Source organism: Lontra canadensis, unplaced genomic scaffold (assembly GCF_010015895.1).
Source record: "Lontra canadensis isolate GAN:19392208 unplaced genomic scaffold, GSC_riverotter_1.0 scaffold217, whole genome shotgun sequence".
In the NCBI taxonomy this organism is placed as follows: domain Eukaryota; kingdom Metazoa; phylum Chordata; class Mammalia; order Carnivora; family Mustelidae; genus Lontra; species Lontra canadensis.
In genome coordinates this window covers 540,583-562,748 of record NW_022631211.1, presented here as the reverse complement: position 1 = coordinate 562,748, position 22,166 = coordinate 540,583, and the positions used below count along the sequence as shown (strand labels likewise).

Sequence of the window (22,166 nt, the reverse complement as noted above, 5' to 3'; positions counted from 1 at the left end):
ACTGAGATTGTATGGTGTTTGTCTTTCTCTGACTGACTTCTTTCACTCAGCATTATACTCTAGCTCTATCCATGTTGTTGCAAATGGCAAGATTTCATTCTTTTTTATGACAGTAATCCTGTGTGTGTGTGTGTATGTGTATACACCACATTTTTTATAAAGATTTATTTATTTATTTGAGAGAGAGAGGGAGAGCATGAGCAGGAGGGGCAGAGGGAAAAAGAGAGAGAAGCAGACTCCACCCAGAGCCCCACACACAGCTCGATCCCACTACCCAGAGACCATGACCCAAGCCAAAACCAAGACTTGCTCAACTGTGCCACCCAGGCACGCCTGTATACACCACATCTTTCTTGTCCATTCATCTGTCAGTGGACAGTTGGGCTGCTTCCTTAATTTGTCTATTATTAATAATGTTGCATATATCCCTTTGGATTTGTGTTTTTGTTTTTTGGGGGTAAATGCCAATATTGTGATTATAGGATTGTATAGCACTTTTATTTATTTATTTATTTATTTATTTAAAGATTTTATTTATTTGACAGAGAGAGAGATCACAAGTAGGCAGAGAGGCAGGCAGAGAGAGAGAGGAGCAAGAAGCAGGCTCCCCGCTGAGCAGAGAGCCCGATGCGGGGCTCGATCCCAGGACCCTGAGATCATGACCTGAGCCGAAGGTAGAGGCTTTAACCCACTGAGCCACCCAGGCGCCTCATGTAGGGCACTTTTATTTTTAACTTTTTGGGGAATCATCATACTGTTTTCCACCATGGCTGCACCAGTTTGCATTCCCACAAAACAGTGCAAGAAGGTTCCTTTTTCTCCACATCCTAGTCAACTCTTACTGTTTCTTGTGTTTTTGATTTTAGCCATACTGACAGGTGTGAAGTGATACTTCATTGTAGTTTTGATTTGCATTTCCCTGATGATGAGTGATGTTGAGCATCTTTTCATGTGTCTGTTGGCCATCTGGATGTCTTCTTTGGAGAAATGTCTGTTCATGTCTCCTGTCCTTTTTATTTTAAGTTTTAATTTTAATTCCAGTGTTTCAGATATACAATATAGTGATTCAGCAATTCTATACATGACCTTGTGGTCATCACAAGTCCACTCCTTAATCCCCATCACCTCTTAAACCCATCCACTGTGCCCTCCTCCCCTCTGTAACCATCAGTTTGTTCTCTGTAATTAAGAGTCTGTTTCTTGGGGCTCTTGGTTGGCTCAGTGGGTTAAGCCTCTGACTTCCACTCGGGTCATGGTCTCAGGGTCCTGGGATTCAGCCGCACAGTGGGCTCTCTGCTCAGCAGGGAGCCTGCTTCCCTCTCTGTCTCTGCCTGCCATATGCCTGCTTGTGATCTCTCGCTCTCTGTCTAATAAATAAATAAAATCTTTAAAAAAAAAAAAAAGAGTCTGTTTCTTGATTTGTCTCTCTTTCCTTTTTTTCCCTTCTTTGTCTTATTTCTAAAATTCCACATTCAGGGGCGCCTGGATGGCTCAGTGGATTGGGGCCGCTGCCTTCGGCTCAGGTCATGATCCCAGGGTCCTGGGATCGAGCCCCGCGTCGGGCTCTCTGCTCGGCAGGGAGCCTGCTTCCCTTCCTCTCTCTCTCTGCCTGCCTCTCTGCCTACTTGTGATCTCTGTCTGTCAAATAAATACATAAAATCTTAAAATTCCACATTCAGATGGTATTTGTCTTTCTCTGAGTGACTTATTTCGCTTAGCATTAAAAAATATGGAAGGCTCCACAAATTTACATGTCATCCTTGCTTAGGGGCCATGCTCATCTTCTCTGTATCATTCCAATTTTAGTATATGTGCAGCTGAAGCAAACACTTATGCCCATTTTTAAATGGGATTATTCATTTTTTGGATGTTGAGTTTTATTAATTTTTTTATATATTTTGTGTACTAACCCTTTATCAAGTATGTCTTTTGCAAGTATCTTTTCTCATTCAGTAGGTTACCTTTAAGTTTTATTGATTATTTCCTTTGCTCTGCAGAAACTTTTTATTTTTATGTACTCCCATTAGTTAATTTTGCTTTTATTTTCTTTGCCTTATGAGATATATCTAGAAAAATGTTGCAACAGTCGATGTCAGGGATACTACTGCCTGTGCTCTCTTCAAGGATTTTTATGGATTCAGGTCTCACACTTAGGTGTTTAATCCATTTTGAATTTATTTTTGTGTATGGTCAAAGAAAGTGGTCCAGTTTCATTCTTTTGCATGTGGCTGTCCAGTTTTCCTGATGCCATTTGTTGAAGAGACTCTCTTTTTTTTTTTCCATTGTATTCATTCATCCTTTGTTAAAGATTAATTGACCATATAATTATAAATTTATGTCTGGTTTTTGTCTTTTATTCCATTGATCTTTGTGTCAGTTTTTATGTCAGTACCATACTGTTTTAATTACGACTGCTTTGTAATATGAGTTGAACTCTGGAATTGTGATACTTCCATTTTGTTTTTCTTTTTCAAGATTGTTTTGGATATTCGAGATCTTTTGTGCTTCCATACAAATCTTAGTATTATTGTTCTTTTTAGTTGTATGAAAAATGCTATTGGCATTTTGGTAGGTATTGCATTAAATCTGTAGATTGCTTTGCGTAATATAGATATTTTAATAATATTTGTTCTTCCAACCCATGAGCATGAGATGTCTCTCCATTTCTTTGCATCAACTTAAATTTCCATCATTGGTGTTTCAGGTCTTTCATTAGGTTCCTTTTTGACTATAGCCTTCAACCTTTCTTCCTCCCTAGAGGTAGTAACTGTTATCAGTATGAATTGTACCTAGGCCTTTTTTTAGGTATTTGTATACACAAATACGTACCCTTAGAAAACGTATGGTGGCATTTCTGTTTTATTTTTGTAATGTCATCATATTATACAGGAATACCTCATTTTATTGCACTTTGCAGATACTGCTTTTTTTTTTTTTTTTAAACAAATTGAAGGTTTGTGGATCCAACAGCATTTGCTCACATCAAATCTCTGTCACGTTTTGGTAATTATTACAATATTTCAAACTTTGTCAGTATTATTGTATTTGGTATGGTGATTTGTGATCAGTATCTTTGATGTTAACAATTGCAATTATTTTGAGGTGCTACAAACCACCCTTATGAGATGGATAACTTAATCGACAAATGTGCTTGTTCTGACTGCACCACCACCTGGCCCATCTCCCGTTTCTCTCCCTTTCCTTGGGTCCCCATTTCCTGAGACAAAACAATATTGAAATTAGGCCAGTTAATAATCCTACAACAGCCTGTAAGTGTTCAAGTGAAAAGAGGGTCCATGTCTCTCACTTTAAATCAAAAGCTAGAGGTGATTAAGCTTAGTGAGGAAGATAAATCAAAAGCCAAGATAGGCCAAAAGCTAGGCTTCTAGTCCCAAAGAGCCAGGTTGTGAATGCAAAGGAAAAGTTTTTCTCAAATTAAAAGTGCTACTCCAGTGAACACACGAATGATAAGTGAAACGGCCTTTTTGCTGCTATGGAGAAAGCTTTGTGGTCTGCATAGATCAAACCAGCCCATTCCCTTAAGCCAAAGCCTAATCCAGAGCAAGACCCTGACTCTTCTATGAAGGCTGGGAGAGGTGAGGAAGCTGCAGAAGAAAAGTTTGAAGCTAGCAGAGGTTGGACCATGAAGTTTAGGGAAAGAAGCCATCCATCTCTATAACCTAAAAAGCACAAGGTAAAACAGCAAACATGTAGAAGCTGCAGAAGACTATCCAGAAGATCTAGCAAATTAATGAAGGTGGCTGTACTAAACAACATATGGGCAGTGAAATCTCATGTTCTGTTTCCCATGTGCACTTTCCTGATACTGGTGAGATCAACCATCTTCTCATATGTTTATTGGTCTTTTGTATTTCCTTTCGTGTGAAATGTGTGCTCATGTTCATTTTTATTTTAGGCTATCATTTTATTATTGATTTGTAGGATTTATTTACTCTAGTTTCATACTTTGCTTTATATTCAGGAGCAGCGTCTCTTCCGAATTGTTTTGGCTATTGCACATCTCTGTTTGACATATATTCTAAAATTACAGAATCAGCTTGTCAGGTTGAAGGAGTAACCCTGTTGAATTTGGTCTTGCTTTAATTACTACAGGTTAATTTGGGGAGAGGTATCATCTTTTTAACAATACCATTTGTTTAATCTTTCTCAGCCTAATATACCTTTCTGAATTAGATCATTTGTTTAATGCTGTTGCTCTGTGATAAAAATTAAAATAGCATACCTTACTGTCATATCTCATTTCTCTTGAAATAATTGTCATCTTTTCTAGCACATTTCTTTTCTAAATACAGGTTATCTGAACTGTTACAAAGGGCTGCTGGTGGGATGTGCAGTAGCAGGTGAGAAAATTCTATCATCTTTTTTTTGTCTTGTTTTTCTAGCAATCCCCAAAGTGAGACTGGAGACAATCTACATTTGTGGAGTAGATGAGATGAGTACCCAGGATATCTTTTCCTATTTTAAAGAATATCCTCCTGCTCACATTGAATGGTTGGATGATACCTCCTGTAAGTACACTCAAGTTTTTTGTTGTTTTTGTCATCTCAGATGGTGAATATTTGTGATTGAGACTACTCGTCTGTTCCCTAACCTCTGCCTTTAGCCTAGGGGAGAAAGAATGCCCATTGATGAGAATCACAGTGCCTTAGCCAGTCTGCCAGATCATATTCCATGAGTATTTCAAGTCAGCTCAGATGTGATGACCAGGAATCTAGGAGGTTGGTTGCTGGCCTCTGAGTCTTGTGTACATGATTGAGGCCTCTTTAATTCCCACAATTTCCCAACAAAGCTGTGGATCCAACTATATAGACTTGGGGCTCTGTATTCAGGGCTTTAGATTTTGTCATTGCACCTTCCCATATTGGTCTTCACAGGCCTGGGTCTGCCTTAGTATCTAATCTAGACCTAAACTGGAACTTTCTGATACTGTATGAAACCTCTCATCTCTGCTTGCTTTGAAACTTCACCTGCTTGACCTAGCTATTATTTTTACTTGCATCCCCACTCCCAAGTCTGATAGAACCTGTGGTAACCACTCTGCTGGCTTCTTGTCTTAATTCACTTCTAGTCTGGCTTTGCTTACTGCCAGCTTGCTGACCTGCTAGGCTGTACCTTGAATAGCTGCCTGGTTTTCCCTGCCACTTTTTTTTTTTTTTTGAAGATGTTGATTCAGCATTGAAAGAAGAAACATGACAGAATTGAAGAGTTTTCTCCGTTTTTCCTTTTGCTTAACTTACACTACCTAAATCAAGGGTTGGCAAACTTTTTTTTATAAAGGGCTAGACAATAAATATTTTAGGCTTAGCAGGCCATACAGTCTTTGTTTTGTTATGTCTATTCAGCTCTGCTATTGTAGCATGAAAGCAGCCATAGACAGTATGTTACTGAATGAGCCTGCCTGCTTTCCACAGATTTTTTTTTAATAAAAAATATGTTGGATGTGTAGTTTATTATTTATTTATTTGTAGTTGGTATTTATTTATGTGTAGTTTATTATTATTTATTTAATTAATTATACCTACATAAAGCTGGTGTAAATACAAATAAATAAATGAATAGGTGGTGGGCTGGCTCTCCTTTGCTAACTCCTGATCTATGTTACTAAAACTGTAGCTAAAGGATATTAGAATCAGAGAGACCCTTTAGACTTACCCATTTTTACTAACTCATGTTGAACATCAGAACTGAGAAACAGAGAAGGAAAATTGTTTGCCCAAGGCCACATCACGTGTTTGTAACAAAAGTGAGAATCTGTAGATCTTCATATCTGAAACTGAGAATGTAAAGGTAATTTTAGTTTGAGAAATACTGCTTTAAATAAAATTAAGTAGATTCATTTTCTATAAGACTTCTCAACATCTTTTTCTTGCTAAATTCTCTTGCTTAAAGAAGCAGATTAAATTAGTTGCTACAAAGCCAAGTGGCTGTCATGGCTCCACTGTATATATTCCATGGATACCATCATCACCCACACTTTACAGTAGGAAACAATCATTTGGCATGTCTGAATGACAAGGTACAGCAGACGGCTTCCCTGTAGAGGGCAGTAGTATAAAGGCTAATCCAAATTCATTTGACAGTGGTCTTCTTGTTATCATCATCATCATCACAAGAATACTAACACTACATAATACTTACTGAGTCAGGCATTTTTAATATACAGAACCCTATTTTCATGGAATACAGTTATTTTGTGGAACCTAGTTTGGGAATGCAGCTCTAGGCTAATTTCATCAAAGAGGTTTTACTGCCACTTTCTTCTGTACTGCTTTCATTAGTTGGTTCATACATTTACTGATACTGATCTGTAGCTAGATGAGGCCATAGCAATGATTATGTTGCAGTCTCTGTTTAAAAAAAAAAAAAATTACCATATGTGTATGATGTAATGTTTTATTTTACATTTTGTTTTAGGCAATGTGGTTTGGCTGGATGAAATGACAGCCACACGAGCCCTTATCAATATGAGCTCTCTGCCAGCCCTGGATAAGATAAGAACCAGGGATGCCAATGAGGACAGGTCATCTGAGAAAAGTAAAAAAGGTAACAACACAAAGGAGGGGCTTTAGGGCTGAAAGTCTTGTTCTTTACACCATTGGTTTAGGTTTCTCTGCAAAGCATTATATAGTATCTCATTGTCAGTTATTTCTAAGATAAGCTATGATGCTTTGGATCATCAGTATATAGGAGAAGATAATGGATTTCTAAGTTACGTGAGATGGAGTTATGTTAAGTTTCATCTTGTCCCTTATATTGTATTTTAGACAAGCAGGAGGACAGTTCAGATGATGATGAGGCTGAAGAAGGAGAAGTTGAAGATGAGAACTCAAGTGATATAGAGGTTAGTAATAGGGCAAAGATATAAACAAGGTTATAGTGTAAAAAAAAACTGTTCACTTTCTTTTATTTAAGGCTTAAGGACTTACTAATTTGTGTTCTTCCTTTGATTGAACGTTTTGAGATTATATCAGGCTTTAAGTTCTTATGGCTGTAATGAGTGACTTTTCCTGAAATCTTAGAATAGTACTCATTCTTCTGTATAAAAGAAAATGGTTTTATTGAGAAATACTATGAGGTGTTACCTAATCAATAAAATTAAGAAAAAACAAATGACGGAATATTTCCTAATGGGGCATGTGCTGTTATTAAATACATTAAATATGTTATTTAATACATTAAAGTGTATTCATTTAAAAAATACTTATTGAGTATCTACTATATACCAAATTCTAGGTCCTGTGGATATAGCATCAAACCAATGTCCTTCCCTCTTGGAACATACATTCTAGTGGAGAAGACAGACAATACACAGATACACAGATATATAATGTCAGAAAGTGAGGAGTGCTATGGAGAAAAGTAAAGAAGGGTAAGCAGATAGGGAATGATGGAGACTATTCCTTTAGACAAGGTGTTCAGGGAAGACCTCTGACTTAGGAATGTTTCAGAAGAACATGTGCTGTCCTGCTTCAAGAATTGTTAAAGAATGCTTTCCCAATGGTGACTTTGCTACTGAATAAATATGAAAGAAGCTTTAATGTTTATATTGAAAATGCTCTTTTTTCTTAAGTTGGACACATTGTCTCAAGTAGAAGAAGAGTCTCTGCTAAGAAATGATCTTCGTCCAGCCAACAAACTTGCTAAAGGAAATAGGTTATTCATGAGATTTGCTACAAAAGGTAAATGTGGTATTTGGCATTAATTTTTAGTTTTATTCTAAGTCATGTATTTTTGAGTGACATCCTTTTCTTTTGAAGAGGAAGTTAGGTCAAGTAATCTCAAAGTCCCTTCAAACTATAATGTTCTATGCTTGTGCAATGATGGCTTGCTGCCTGAATTGAATTTTACACTTTGAAGGTGAATGTTAGCTGTTTGTATACTTTTGTGATTTCTGGCTAAATAAGTTATTTTCTCTTAAAGCTAGTTTGTTCTCTGTGCTTTTCAGCCACTTTATCTTCTGAACTATGAAAACATTTTTAAATTACTTTCTTACTCACCACAGCAATATCCTCGTGGACATTGCTAGTAGTACCATTCAGCCTTATCCTCTAAGGACCTAAAAGCCTCCTAGGCTCTCTGTGCACAATGATTCTGGTGTGCGTTAAAATATATATGAAATTTGAATATGGAATACACTTCTGGTTCATTTTTCTTGACTGAGACATGTTTAAAGAGTCTAGGCTCGTTATTTTATAGACTGCCCCTCAGTTTGTTTTTTTACTATATCCTCCTGATTGAATCAAACTGTGCATATTAGGCAAGAGTACCACAGAAGTGCTGTTGTGTCATTTGCAGTGCATCATGTCAGGACACACGTGATATTTACTTGTCCTGTGTTTGGAGATGTTAGCTTTTCTCAGTTAAGGTAATGATTGCCAGGTTTCTCCTGTTTTCTGTTTGTAATACAGAAATTGGCAGGAGGTACTTTGAGATTATGTAAATAGACTTTGGTTCATCATACTTCCACTCAGCATCCATTGATGACTTTTTAACTCTACATTTCTTTATTAGTTGGCATTGTGCTTAAGGAAAACCTTTTTCTTTTTACCCATTTATTTGCTTATTTACTTAATTGTACCAGTTTAGGTTCATGAGTCTTATTTTATTCAGTGGGTTATTCATTCATGTCTTTGTTTTGATTTACAAATCTTCTTGGATTTGGCCAGTGGAGCCCCTTGAATTCAAGCTGTATTATTTTGACATGCCTTCATGATTCTTTGAACACTTTCATACTTTATGGCACAGTAAAACATCTTGTTTTTCCATACTCAACATGTACTATCCCTGTCCCAGATCTGGAATCAGCCATTTCTCCAAGCAGCTGGTGGCATGTCTTTTAAAGGGTGCACATACTGGCTCGTGCCACTGTTCACTTATAGCCCTGGATACGTGTGCCTTGGTATTCATCTTCTGTAATCAGTGAGTGCCTCAACGAAAATGTGTATGATCAGTGACCACCTTTTCTTTCTATTAACTGGCATTTTAACTTGATGAAAGTGATATATTCTATATAAATGGTGCAGTGCTGTTTGCTTTAAGCCATTTTTACGAAACGTCATGATAGATTGGAAAAAATGTTTTACGAGATATATGGAGTTATGTATAATCTGTTTCTTTAATACTGATTCTTTGTTATTGGAGTGTTGTCATTCAGAAACAAATGTCGTCTTTCAGGGGAGCAGGAAAAATGCTACCTCTTCTAGAAAGCCCTTTTCATTCTTCAACAGCTGTAGTGACTAAAGCTCTCGTAAGCTTCCTGAAACCTTGTATGTTGTGTTATTGTTGTTGTTAATAATATTTTCTCTATGAGGTCAGTCAGCTCCTTAACAGCAGCTTAACTTAATTCATCTCTATTTTGCTCCACCTGCTCTATACTGCACTGCTTTTTAGGCACTGAGAGTGAATATTTGTAGCATATCTTTCCCTTTTGTTGGCAGATTGTGCTGATCTGACCTCCGCTATGGAAAACATATTTTTAAACCATTCAACATTGTCTTCATACCAGTGGGAAATCCTAGGTAACTGTCGTAATTAATTTTTAGATGACAAAAAGGAACTTGGAGCAGCCAGAAGAAGTCAGTATTATATGAAATATGGGAATCCAAATTACGGAGGCATGAAAGGAATTCTTAGTAATTCTTGGTGAGTCTAAAACTTTACAGTAGTTCAAGTAGTACTTAAGCTTTTCTTAATCCCTCAGTTGGTATTCTGCAGTGGAATGTCAACACCATGTGTGCACTCAAAGGATGACAAGAGGAAAGAGTTCAAGATTCTTAACTCTGGGGTAAATGGTATGAAAGGCTGAGTTTTAGTTTCACATAGAATGTCTCTGTTTCAGTACTTAACATTCCATCAGTGTGTAGTTGAATTTAATTAGTGGATTTCAAAGTCCTTCCTGTTGGTTTTTGACGATGTGCTTATTTTGGAATGTTGCAGGAAGCGAAGATATCATTCCCGTCGCATTCAGCGGGATGTGATCAAGAAGAGAGCCCTGATTGGGGATGACGTTGGCTTGACATCCTATAAACACCGACATTCCGGTAGTTGCCTGCTCAGCTCTTGGGTAGACACATGTTTGGCTCCCGAAATCATATTCTTATTCTTAATACAGTCTTTTAAGGTTCCAAACTTTATCATCCTCTCTTCCTTGCCCTCACCCTCTGCCAACATATAGGAAAGTAAGTCAAGTCACGATTAATTTTAAATTGCCCATACAAAAGAGGTCAAATGATTTAATAAAAGCTGTTCTAACAAAAAAGGCCAAATGTGACATAGGAAAAATTGAAATAAAATTTTCTATAGGAATCTAATTTTTCTACTATTAATATCAAAAGCTGCATGAAAATTTTTTGTTATTTTATCAGATGACTTGATTTTATTATTTCTTTGTCTGATGATAAAAATAGGCTGCTGTGTCTAATGTTTTATGCTTATTGGCTTGTGCACACGAATGCCTCTGTTAAGTATTATGACTTGGGTTTCATTTTGTTTGTTCTGTCCTTCCTTTCCTTCTTTCTTTCTTTTGGTGCTTATCTAAGAAGCATTTTCATTATGTTTTTATAAAGATTTGTTTCTAATTTTAATCTAATCTGTAGAATTTTCTACATGCTTTGTAGAACTGCTAAGTCAGCATACAAACATGGGATAACATGTATACGTGTTTATCATTGTAACAGGGACAGGTGAAGTCTATCATTTTTATTTAATGCATATATCCAAAGTTGTATATTTGAAATCTGCATCTTTAAAAATGCACATACTTTTCTGTTACACAGTTACAGGTTTCTAATTTCAGTTACTCTAAGATATTCTTATCATATAATCTTTATATTGTATTAAGTTAAAAAGCAAATTGCCCCTAATTCTGGCACTCTGACATAAACAACTGATTTCACTTTACATTTTTTTTACTTGTCTCTTTTCATAATAAATAGAATTGTTAACATATATTTTATAGTCTTCTCCCACTTAAAAGCATTTTTCCATGAACTTTAAAGTTACAATTGATTTTCATTATTCATAGTGGTTATGTTCTATAAAGTCATTGTGATCATTGATATAGTGAATACTAAACCGTTCAGAGACTCTGGTCGTACCATTTTCATCAACTGATCAATATATAACCTTCTTGGATTGTGTTTCTGTTTAAAGACATCTTATTTAATACATATTGTTGATTCATTAACATTGGACTCACAGCCAACAGCACTGTATCTCATGCTTGAACAAAGCTTATTTAACACATGTTTATTCTATAAGGCACATCACAGCCTTCTTGGGCTTAGGAACTCTAGACAGCTTTGGCAGTAGACTTAGAGGACATTTTTAAAAAATTTTAAATGAAATCAACAAAAGCCACAAAAATATGAAAAGCATGGCACTTAAGAAACTGCAAAAAGAGCACTTGTTTATAGTATGAGAGCTGAAACAAGAAAGCAGAGTGTTGCCTCATTTGACCTCAGCTGGGAATATGCACATCTGATGATTCAATTTTATGCCACTATGCACATGTTCACAAATGACAAGAAAACAACACTACAAGTGTTGGTGTGGAGTTACAAATAAATTTGGTTGATTTATAAATACAGAATTCATGAATAATGACAATCGACTGTACTTTAGATTACTTTATTATATTCCATCAAGTTACTAGATCATACTTTACCTAGCCATTCTTCTGTTGTAGGTATCAGGGTGGCAACTAGATTGGCACTTACATAGATAATGCTCCAGTAAGATCTTGGGCCTGGGAACCCCACCTTTTGAAAAGGTCACCAATGTAGAGTAGAAAATCAGACTTGTTAGTTTTAGTGCTTTTCCTAATGTTTTTTGGTTAAATTTCTTAGGACTAGTAAATGTTCCAGAGGAACCCATTGAAGAGGAAGAAGAGGAGGAAGAAGAGGAGGACCAGGACATGGATGCAGATGACAGGGTGGTGGTGGAGTACCATGAGGAGCTCCCAGCTCTCAAGCAGACCCGGGAACGGAGCACATCTAGGCAGTCCAGTGCCAGCAGTTCAGACTCCGATGAAATGGACTATGATCTAGAACTGAAAATGATTTCCACTCCTTCACCAAAGAAAAGCATGAAAATGACCATGTATGCTGACGAAGTGGAATCTCAGTTGAAAAATATTAGGTAAAAATATTTTTTCTCTTTAGCAGTGCTACCTTTTAATTTTATTTTAAATACTAATTCATAGCTTTCTCTTAACTCCTCTTCATTCTATAATCGCTTTTATCTGTTTTCTTATCAGTTCATTGAAGAATTTGAATAAAAGCATCCAGTTTTTCTTGTAAATATACCAGAAGTAGTCCTTGTTATAAAAAATGAGATAGTAATAGAAAGTGAAAATCACCCATAATGTCATCTTTCCGAAAATAACAACTTAGCAATTGAATTAATAACTTTCCTGCCAATTTTATGCCTATATATAAAGCATGGAGAATTTATATAGTTCTACAAAAATGAAGTTGTATTTATATTGTTTTGCAGTGTGCTCTTTCTGTTTAATATACCGAAGATTTCTGCTATTTTTTCACCCAGATATAGTACGTTGTTTGAAACTATCGTGATTTATTTAACCAGTTCCTTATTGAAAGACATTTAGGTTTCTATTTTCTTACTGTTGCATTAACTAAATAAATTTCTTGAATCCCAGTTATTGCACAAAACTACATAAATGTTTAAAAATGTGATGTTGCTAGGAGTGCCTATGTGGCACAGTTGGTTGAGTATCCAGCTCTTTGTTTCAGCTCAGGTCATGATCTCAGGATTGTGAGATTGAACCCCACATTGGACTCCAGCATGGAGTCTGCTTAAGACTCTCCTTTCCCCTCTATCCTTCCCCACCCACCCCTATTCTCGCATGTGCGTGGTCTCTCTCTTTCACTCTCCAAAATAAATAAATCTTGAAAAAAAAAATTGGTTTTGCTAAATTTCCCTCCAAATAGGATTTACTCACTTTATAACCTATTACCTATTACTCACCAGTCTTAACCAGTCTTTCTAATTTTTGCTAATTTTGTGGACCAAAAAATACGTATTTTAATGTGTATTTCTTCGATGACTAGTGGGGATGAGCAGATTCCTGAGGGCAGATAGCATATGCACAACTCAAAGTGTTGGGGTCTAGGGGTTCTCTAAGTGTTCTTGGTAGTGTATTTGGGGAAGGGAAAAACAATTCAGTCTAATTCTTTTGTATGGCTTTGTTCATATCCTTATTTTTAGTTTTCAGAGAACTTTCCAGTGTTGAATGCTGCCAGAATAATGCTGGTGCCTAGCATGGTAGCAGATGTCTTTGACAGAGAAGTCTGCCCTTTACTGTAGACTCTTGTATCTTGACTACAGCAAAATCACAGCCTGGGGAACAGAGATCTGTGAGCCCTTTGCAGGCCTTACTTGACGTTTGTCCTAGAAGGGAGAGGACTGGGATTCACAATTACACATTCTTTGATAGTTTACAGAACCGTTTGTGGAAACCACCCTGGAAAACTCAGAAACCTACTTGCCCTGATTGATCTCTTTACAGCAGGCTGATCATATGTTATTGTAAACAAATAATTATTGGTATATGGTATTTGTGAGTGAATATTGGCTATATTAAATTGGGCTTCTTAAATTGTTTTCTCCAAAGTATATGAGATTATTGCATAGTCATTACCCCATAGTTGAAGCTGGTTAATTATACCTTTTTTTTCCTTTTTTAAAGGAACTCCATGAGGGCAGATACTATATCCACAAGCAATATCAAAAACCGAATTGGTAACAAATTACCAACTGAGAAGTTTGTAGATGTCCGACATCTGTTAGATGAAAAACGTCAGCACACACGTCCACGGCCACCAGGCAGCAGTACTAAGTCAGGTATTGTTCAGTTGTGTTTCTGAGCTCCAGAAAGCAAATCAGGACAGAGATAGGTCCTTGGATAAAACATTGCCAGTAATGAACTGCTGTAGTTGTCCTAGTTCATCACTTCTAAATTTTGCATTAGGTATTGGAACTTTAGGACATGAAAAATAATCATACTTTCACAGTATTAGCTTTCAATATTTTTGTCCCAGTTATTTTATTCTGTATGTCATTGATATACTTTATACATAAAGATGATAGAAATTGAGTTGTTGGTCAAGAATTTGAACTAGATAGTATACAAGTGCAAAGTAGGTACTTGGCGATGCCTGCTATGTGCTGGACCCTGGGTTAGATGCTGGGAGTGTTAGAATCTTTGGAGGGGATGCAAAGTCAGCATAGAACTTAGATGGAGAAACACAAGTGCACGCATTCAGGTAATTCCATTGCAAAACAGAATGGAGTAAGTGCTCTGATACATCTATAAGCTGTGGGCTGTGGGAGAATAGAGAGGAGGTAGATCTACGGGGGGAATTGTGCAGGGCTTCTTAAAGAAAGTGGCTTTAGAGCAAGGCTGACGGAAGGAGTGGGATCTCTGTTAGCAAACCTGTTTTTTAGAGGTGGGAAGTAACCTGATCTTATATCTATTTTAGAAAGATAAATTTGTGGCAGGATGGGGTAGGGTGGAAAGTCAAATAAGTAACAAGGGCCTGAACTAGATCAGGGAGAGTAGAGGTGGAATGAATGAGAACATCAAACCTTGTGATGGAAGAAGACTTGGCACTAGGAAGTGAGGGAGCAAAGGGAAAGAAGCCAAAAGGCTCAGGCCTGAGAAACCAGAAAGTTGGGGATGCTGCTCTCTGAGACGACAAGATGGATGAAAGCCCCAGTACAGTGACTTGCTAATAAACATGTTGTTTACATGCTGTCATTGTTAGAGGGAACTCGAGAGGACAGATTTCTGGAGGGATTGGAGGGAGGAAAAACAAATTTGATTTGACGTATCTTCCCTTGATCCTTTGGTTTTTGTCAATCTCATTACATTTACTGTTAAATATAGTAAGTTTATTAAGAATTCTTTATATGTTGAAAGGTTTCCCCTCAGGGAACTTACAGTAATGTTTGTTAGCTGAAATGTTTGTAAATTCTTTGGTATGCTTGGTCCTACTTAAACACACACACATACACACACACACTTGCACAAAAAACAAAAACAGCTGATTTTGTGGCAGAAGTTCCTTTCTGGAGCAGTTCTTTTCCACTGAAAGCCCCTATGTCTGACCTTTCCTAGGGGAATCCAGACTGATTATTTAGAGAGAAGGATTTTAGAAGTTTGATTTTGTAAGGCTCTTTGTCATCATTTGGGGAGATTTGGCACCAGGTCCTCTAGGGATCTCAGGTTGACAGTATTGTTAGCAAAGCGCATGTTTGGTCACAGTAATATATTTTTTTTTCTTTTTCTAGATATACGCCAGCGGTTAGGAAAAAGACCGTATTCTCCAGAAAAGGCTTTTAGTAGTAATCCAGTCTTTCGGAGAGAGCCTTTTTCTGATGTACATAGTAGGCTGGGTGTTCCCAGACAAGATGTTAAAGGCCTCTACTCTGATACACGGGAGAAGAAATCAGGTTGGTAACACTTAAAACTGAGTGGGATAGGAATTGGGTAAGAGCAGACTATAGCATAGAAATACTTTGTTGGTCAAAGGCAGGAAACAGCATATGTCAAAAATAAGTTACTTTTCCTCTTCCATTATAGTCGTTGTCATAATTGTAATAATAAGGGTATGGAAAATTTAGAAAATAGGAAAAAAAAAAACCTACCTTTGTTCTTTCTGTTTAGCGCAGATACTTTTTAGGCTTAAGTCTCTATTCACATCTTTGTCAATATACATATTCTGTTTTGCTCATGCAGGATTTTATTGTGATCCTTTTTCACATTGTTAAATTCTTTATAAATAAAATGTTTAATTGCCTTTATGGTGTAGTATGCTATGAAATTCTAAACACGTATTTCTCTATTGTTAGATATTAATAAAGTATATTTTAAAAAGTATAGTGGGATAGTGGGCCAAATCTCTGAAAGTGTACAGTGTAGCAGGCCTACCAGTTTGCAGACTTTATAGCTGGTAATGATCTGGGAATGGCCCACTCCTGGCAGAATGAAGCTCTACAGAGAATGGTGAGTCTCACCAGGGAGGGGCAGGTGTAGCATAAGCAGCTTCCCAGGTGTTTCTGTTACACACGGGAGGCACACGTCCCCTAGCTGCGAGACCCCAACTGGGTCCAGATCCCCCAGTTCACAGGCAGGGATGATAGCCAGGGAAATGAGATTATCTTCCTAATGCTGCACAGAGGTTACAAGAGCCATAGATCCCTCTCAAGAAGGGCAGTGCCCCTTCTTCCTCAGTATTACCCTGCTTCTCAGCATTGATCGACCACCAAAACTGAAATGTCTTCTCATCCAAACAGGTAGTTTATGGACGCGCTTAGGATCTGCACCCAAGACCAAAGAAAAGAACACAAAGAAGGTGGATCACAGGGCACCAGGCACTGAGGAAGATGACTCTGAGCTGCAAAGGGCATGGGGGGCTCTGATAAAGGAGAAAGAACAGTCTCGCCAAAAGAAGAGCCGGTTAGATAACTTACCATCTCTCCAGATTGAAGTTAGTCGGGAAAGCAGCTCTGGTTCAGAGGCAGAGTCCTGATGCCCTTGGGGCTAATGGCAGCTGCCCTAAAATCTGACATTCTCATGCAGGGTTGGGTGCACAGTAGGAACCTTTCCCCTCCCACCCCCCACAGGAGTTGGCGCCCCTCCTGCTCCTACACAGTCACCCTCAGCTCTTGCTGCTTCAGCAAGACATGTTAAGAATGTGACATGTTTTGAAGGGCATCTATCTATCTTTTGCTGCAGAGTAAGAGTTCTGGGCCCTCAGTTCTTTCCCCACTACCCCACAAGCTTTACCCTTTGAGGAGAAGGCAGCCCTCCAGATTTTGTAGACGTTTTTCTTAATATTTTTAACATTGTGTCTTTTAAAGAAATGTTTTACACAGTTCATCCAAAGAGCAGAGAACTGAACTTCTCACTATTGCCTTGGCCCTGACAGCTGTTACCAGCACCCTTTTCCCAAGAAAAGTCAATTCCCAGGTGCTTATTGGACAGCCTTCGAGGGGGAAGATGAGGGAAGCTGCCAGCTCACCCTTCCGGGACCCTAGTGTGGGGGCCGAATCTCATGGACCTGACCTCAGAGGTGCACCAGTGCCGCCCAGGTAGATAAGAGATGCAGCATCGATCGTGCTTCCGTTCCTCCCTGGGGATTTCTGTTACGGGCCTCTTAGCAATCAGCTTGAAAAGTGAAGATCAAGTTCAGTGCTGTGGGATTTTTAGGAACAAAAAACTGTGACTTCTGGATTTGGGGTGGATTTTGTGCTAGGGGTGGGGTCATGGGTTAATGTTGAACAATTTTTAAGTCTGTATTATGTTTAAAAATATTAATGATTTAAAAGTTTAAATTTTTAATTTTTATATGTGAAAATACTTCCTGTTGACTACAAGGGAAGCTCAAGTGGTGTCTTATGTGTGCTGTTAAATATATATTATATACTTTGGAAGACGGCAAGGAGAGGAGTCTCATTATTTTTAAATGATCCTAATTGTATAGTCTGTCTGTTGTATATAGTGTTCAGACTTGCTTTTTGGCCACTGTAGGAAAAAAATCCATCCATCTGAGATGGGGTCCTGTTGTTTATTATCACTTCAGAAGTGATACATTAGTATTTATTCTTTGTATTTCCAAGTTCTGGCACCTGAAGATAATTTTAAAACTGCCAAATAAGATAATAGTTACAGAAATTTTAGTTTATTTCTCATTTACTTCTAAACTCCTTTCAGATTATTTTAAAGGCAGTAGATTATTTTGTCTTCCTATTTGATCTTTATTTTGAAGTGTTTAATGTTTGTATTCTTCTGCAGGCTTAAAAATAGTGTTCCACTTCAGTTCACTAGAACTTAAGAATTAGAGTAAGCCCTTGTCCCGTTGTGATATCACAACTCCTCACCTGTCTGGAGTGTTTCAGTACCTGGTATAGTTCTGGATTCTAAGGATCTTTGCTTGTGGCATTGAGAGTTGATTACAGTGTGGTGTGACTGAATGCAGAACACTGCTGCTAATAAAGGAAGGAAAGGGCTGCGGGACTTGAGAGCTGCAGCAACTGTACTGTACCATGTTTTGTTGGTTAACCTGCTTTTCACTCCCTTTGGAAAGGTTAGAGGCTGTAACTATGGTATGTTTCCACTTCTGGAGTGGATTCTTGGAGAGAGATGGTTCTCTGCCACTTGAGACCTATTGTTTCTGAGGTTCCTCCCTTTTTTGTTCTGTGGAGCATGCAGCTGAGAGCCAGATTCTTGAGACGGGGCAAGGTTTGGGGACTTGGTAGAGTGAGAAGAACAAGGACCTGAGAGTCAGAGACCTGGATGCCAACCCCTGGTTTCTGTTCCATCTGTCCCATCTGGCAAATGAATGGGCTGGTACCAGAGCTTCTGACTTTGTTGGTGCATCTCAGTGGTGTTTTACTCTTCCTGAAGCAATGGTTGTGGTGGGCTGGCCAGCACTGGTTTCTCTTGCATGTGTGGGGAGGGTCAGAAGGGCATGCATGAGGTTTTGGTCAGGGATTCATCCCTATCCCATTTCCATTACAGTCTCTGGGTCTTCTGTGGGACAGAAATATCCTTGTGGTCAGGGTCCTAACTGATGTGGTCTCAGCAGTATTTTAAAAAAGCCCTTCTTCTGTGTTTGCCAATCATGACCTTTTCCACCAGTAGTTTGGGCCCATCCATCCCATGGTCTAATAGCCCTTGCCAGTCTCCTGCTAGAGATCAGGGAATGCTTTCTGGAAAGGTGGTGGTATGTAGTCAAAACTGGGCCTTTGATCTAACCAAGAAAAATGCCTGCTTGGGCAGCCTTGCAATTCTTACAAATATACAGACCCCAGAAAAGTACCTTAGAAAATTTTACTTCCCCAAGTTATTGTTGGCCACCTCCTCTCTCACTCTCTGGCCCACACTCAGGCACTCAGATCTTGCAACATCTTACACGTGCTCTGAATGCCCAGGCCCTTTCTTTGGAGTTTGGGAGTGAGGGTGGACTGTCAGGATGGTCCCTTAGTGGCAGCTCATTGTGCCTGGGTCCTCCTTATGTATGTGGACACACTTTTCTATATTCTTCTTAGTCTTTATGCAGAAGAGATTGCAAATACATTTTTGCTGCTTCATAGTAATTTCAGATACCTCATTTCTGTTTCCTACTTTCCCTCTTGGGAGAGACGCCAGCTACCCAGGAGAACTTGTGGAGCTTGTGACAAGCCCTCCTCTGGCCCCTTTGTCTGGTCCCATGAACCCTTCCCTTTAGTTCAAATCACTGTCTTCTCCCACTTTATCCCTGTGACAGCCTCCTCCCTGATCTCTTCCCCATACCGCATCCCTCCATCTCTGTTCTGTGTACTACAGCTGGGATGAACTTTTGTTGTTGTTTGCAGCTTGACAGCTATTATTTACATAGCATACCCCTTCACTCCTTTAAAGTATACACTTCGAGGTCACCTGGCTATCTCAGTTGAAGGAGCATGCGACTCTTGATCTTTGGGTTGTGAGTTCAAGCCCCATGCTGGGTGTAGAGATTATTTAAGAATAAAAAATTCTAGGAAAAAAAATAAAGTATACACTTCAGTGGCTTTTAGTATATTCGAGTTGTGCAGCCATCACTGTAGTCAGTTTTAGAATATTTTCATCACCAAAAACAAACCCTATATCCATTAGCAATCATTCCCCAGTTCCTCTCCCCTCCTGGCAACCTCTGCTTTTGGTTTCTATGGATTTGCCTGTTCTGAACGCTCATGTAAATGGAGTCATACACTTTGTGGCGTTTGTGCTTGGTTTCTTTCACTAAACATATTTTTGAGGATCATCTGTGTTGTAGCCTGTATTAGTACTTCTTTTTGTTAATGAATAATATTCCATTGTATGAATACAATACATTTTATTCATTCATCAGTTGATGGACATTTGGGTTGTTTCCACTTTTGGCTGATGTGAATTATGCTGCTATGGAACATTTATGTACAAGTATTTGTGTGGTTATGTTTTCATTACTCTTGGGTTATATAACTAGGGTGGAATTGCTGGGTCATACAGTCTGTCTTAACCCTCTGAAGAACTGCCAGACTATTCTCCCAAATGGCTGCATCATTTTCCATTTTCCCCATTAGTGTATGAGGGCTCTAGTTTATTCACCATCCTTGACAACGCTTGTTATTTCACAGCGTGAATTGGTATCATTGTGATTTTGATTTGCATTTCCCTGATGTGTAATGATGTTGGGCATCTTTTCTTGTGCTTCAGAATGAACTTTCTTAAAGTTTTTCTGTTATTTTTCTGCGTAAAACCTTTCCAAAGCTTCACTATTGTCCTTGGAATAAATGCCAAACTCCAATGATAGTTCACAAGACTTGTCAGAATTTAACTTTTGGTATCTTTGGCCAGTTCTCCCCGCCTCCCCTGCCCTGTGCCCACTAGTTCCTTGGACCCATCTTGATCTCACCAGTCTTTCAAAATCTGCTCAGTGCTTTTCTTCCCTAGCAGTGACACACTCCCCTGGCTCTTTCTCCCTTCTACTTAAGCTTTGCCTTCTCTTTTCCCTCATCCTCAAGGACTTAAAGGCCCCTCCAGGTTGCTGCCTCCAACTTCCAGAATCAGGTTATGGGCCCCTGCTATGTATCCCACAGTACTGCCATGAATGACACTCTGCTCATTTTAGGGTTGGGCTATATAGTCACAGCTAAGATAAAAATGGAGCGTAATCAAAATTCCACTTGGAAATCCTGGGGAAGGTGCCATGTTGAAAACCAGCATCATGGGTTCCTGCCTGTGTGGGACCATAGTTTCTTTGGTTGAGTTACAGGTGAAGTGATTGGCCTACAATGAAGGCCATATTTTGTTTAATAAAAAAAAAACAAAAACAAACAAACAAAAAAAAAACCACTTATTTTTAGGTGTTAAACTCACTCAGGCAAGCAACTCACTTTTGAAGAGGCTCTTGGGAACTGTAACAAGCCACAGGTGTGGCAGGGCACAAGCTTACCTTTGGTGAATGGAGGTGAAATGGCCCAAATGACTTAAAATTGCTTTGCTTTTTCCTTTTTTTTTTTTTTCCAACTTTTTCAGGAAAATATACCATTGTGTTTGCCTAAGAGAAATGTGTGTATGATGCCAAATCTCTGTAACTGTCCCCCAAAGCCAGCACACCTATACACTGAATTGTAATGTCCTATTCCTACTTTGTCTTTTTTGCTAGATTGTAAGCTCCGTGAGAGCAGGGACCAGGTCTGGTTTGTTCATGGGGGTTTCTCCAGTCTTAGAGAAACCTGGCAGGTTATCTGTAAACATGCGGTGAATGTGTAAGTCCCCCAGCTGCAGGAACAGCTTCATTCTCTGAGGCCTTTGGGTCCTCTTACAGGATAGTCCTTGTTTTCTGCCTTGTACACACGATACTTGATGTTCATGTTTTATTTTCCCTTTTAGCCTGTGAGCTCCTAATGAGCCGGTGTCTTCATGTTGTTATCTCTGTATCCTCCCACCATGCCAGTCCAGAGTAAGTAGTACTTAAAAAGTGTTTGGTAAATGAGTGAATTATGGTAACAATCCAGCTCTGACTCCTTTGCCTACAGGCTAGTCGAATTCTAGCTGACACTACCAGATTGAAAAAAGATGAATATTATTTAGAAGTGCATAAACTGTATAAGAAAAAAATGTCATTAATTAGACCTCCATAAAATTCAAATTTTGGTGATCTGGCCATATCTGAGCTGAAGTTTACCTGCTGTGTAAAGAATTTGCAAGAGCATCATGTAGAATATTTTTTTGGAAAGCCTTCATCTGCCCCAGGAGAGCAGGAAGGGAAGCTGGCAGCTGGATGAGAGGCCCCAAGGAGTAATTACTGAGTCAGTTCTTAGCTTTGGTTCCTATTGGAGAGGAAAGTGGTGGCAGTCCAAAGAAGGCAAAGAGAAACAACTTGTTCAGGCAGCAGCTCTTTGGCCTCCAGTAATAGTCCACCTCTCACTCAGAGCATTCTTAAAGTTACGCTGAAATGCTAACAGCCCGTTTGGATTAACATTAACAGCAAATCATGGCTTCACAGATTAATTAATTGCTGTACAAATAAATTTGGTTACGAATATTTGCTTTTAAACTTTATATAACAGGAAGCAAATGAGAAGTTAAAGCCTTTTTTTTTCTTTAAGAA

The 22,166-nt window shown here is 38.5% G+C and overlaps 1 protein-coding gene and 1 non-coding gene across 3 annotated transcripts in view; one reads left to right on the top strand and one right to left on the bottom strand.

Moving 5' to 3' along the window:
- Positions 1 to 17,485, top strand: part of NCBP3 (nuclear cap binding subunit 3) — a 28,180-nt gene extending 10,695 nt beyond the window's left edge. Inside the window, exons 4-14 of one of the 2 annotated variants that reach the window (XM_032849008.1) lie at positions 4,404 to 4,529; positions 6,436 to 6,564; positions 6,786 to 6,862; positions 7,592 to 7,700; positions 9,564 to 9,663; positions 9,958 to 10,061; positions 11,868 to 12,159; positions 13,733 to 13,887; positions 15,337 to 15,498; positions 16,342 to 16,504; positions 16,977 to 17,485. In XM_032849008.1, coding sequence (XP_032704899.1) covers positions 4,404 to 4,529; positions 6,436 to 6,564; positions 6,786 to 6,862; positions 7,592 to 7,700; positions 9,564 to 9,663; positions 9,958 to 10,061; positions 11,868 to 12,159; positions 13,733 to 13,887; positions 15,337 to 15,498; positions 16,342 to 16,504; positions 16,977 to 17,085 — 1,526 coding nt within the window. In that variant the 3' untranslated portion in view covers positions 17,086 to 17,485. Of the gene's footprint in view, positions 1 to 4,403; positions 4,530 to 6,435; positions 6,565 to 6,785; positions 6,863 to 7,591; positions 7,701 to 9,563; positions 9,664 to 9,957; positions 10,062 to 11,867; positions 12,160 to 13,732; positions 13,888 to 15,336; positions 15,499 to 16,341 lie in introns of both variants that reach the window. The other variant, XM_032849009.1, reaches the window with a different exon arrangement.
- On the bottom strand, positions 1,724 to 1,830 carry LOC116862013. The gene has a single exon (XR_004381581.1). It is a non-coding gene; the product is annotated as a U6 spliceosomal RNA (small nuclear RNA).
- Positions 17,486 to 22,166: the final 4,681 nt, after the last annotated feature.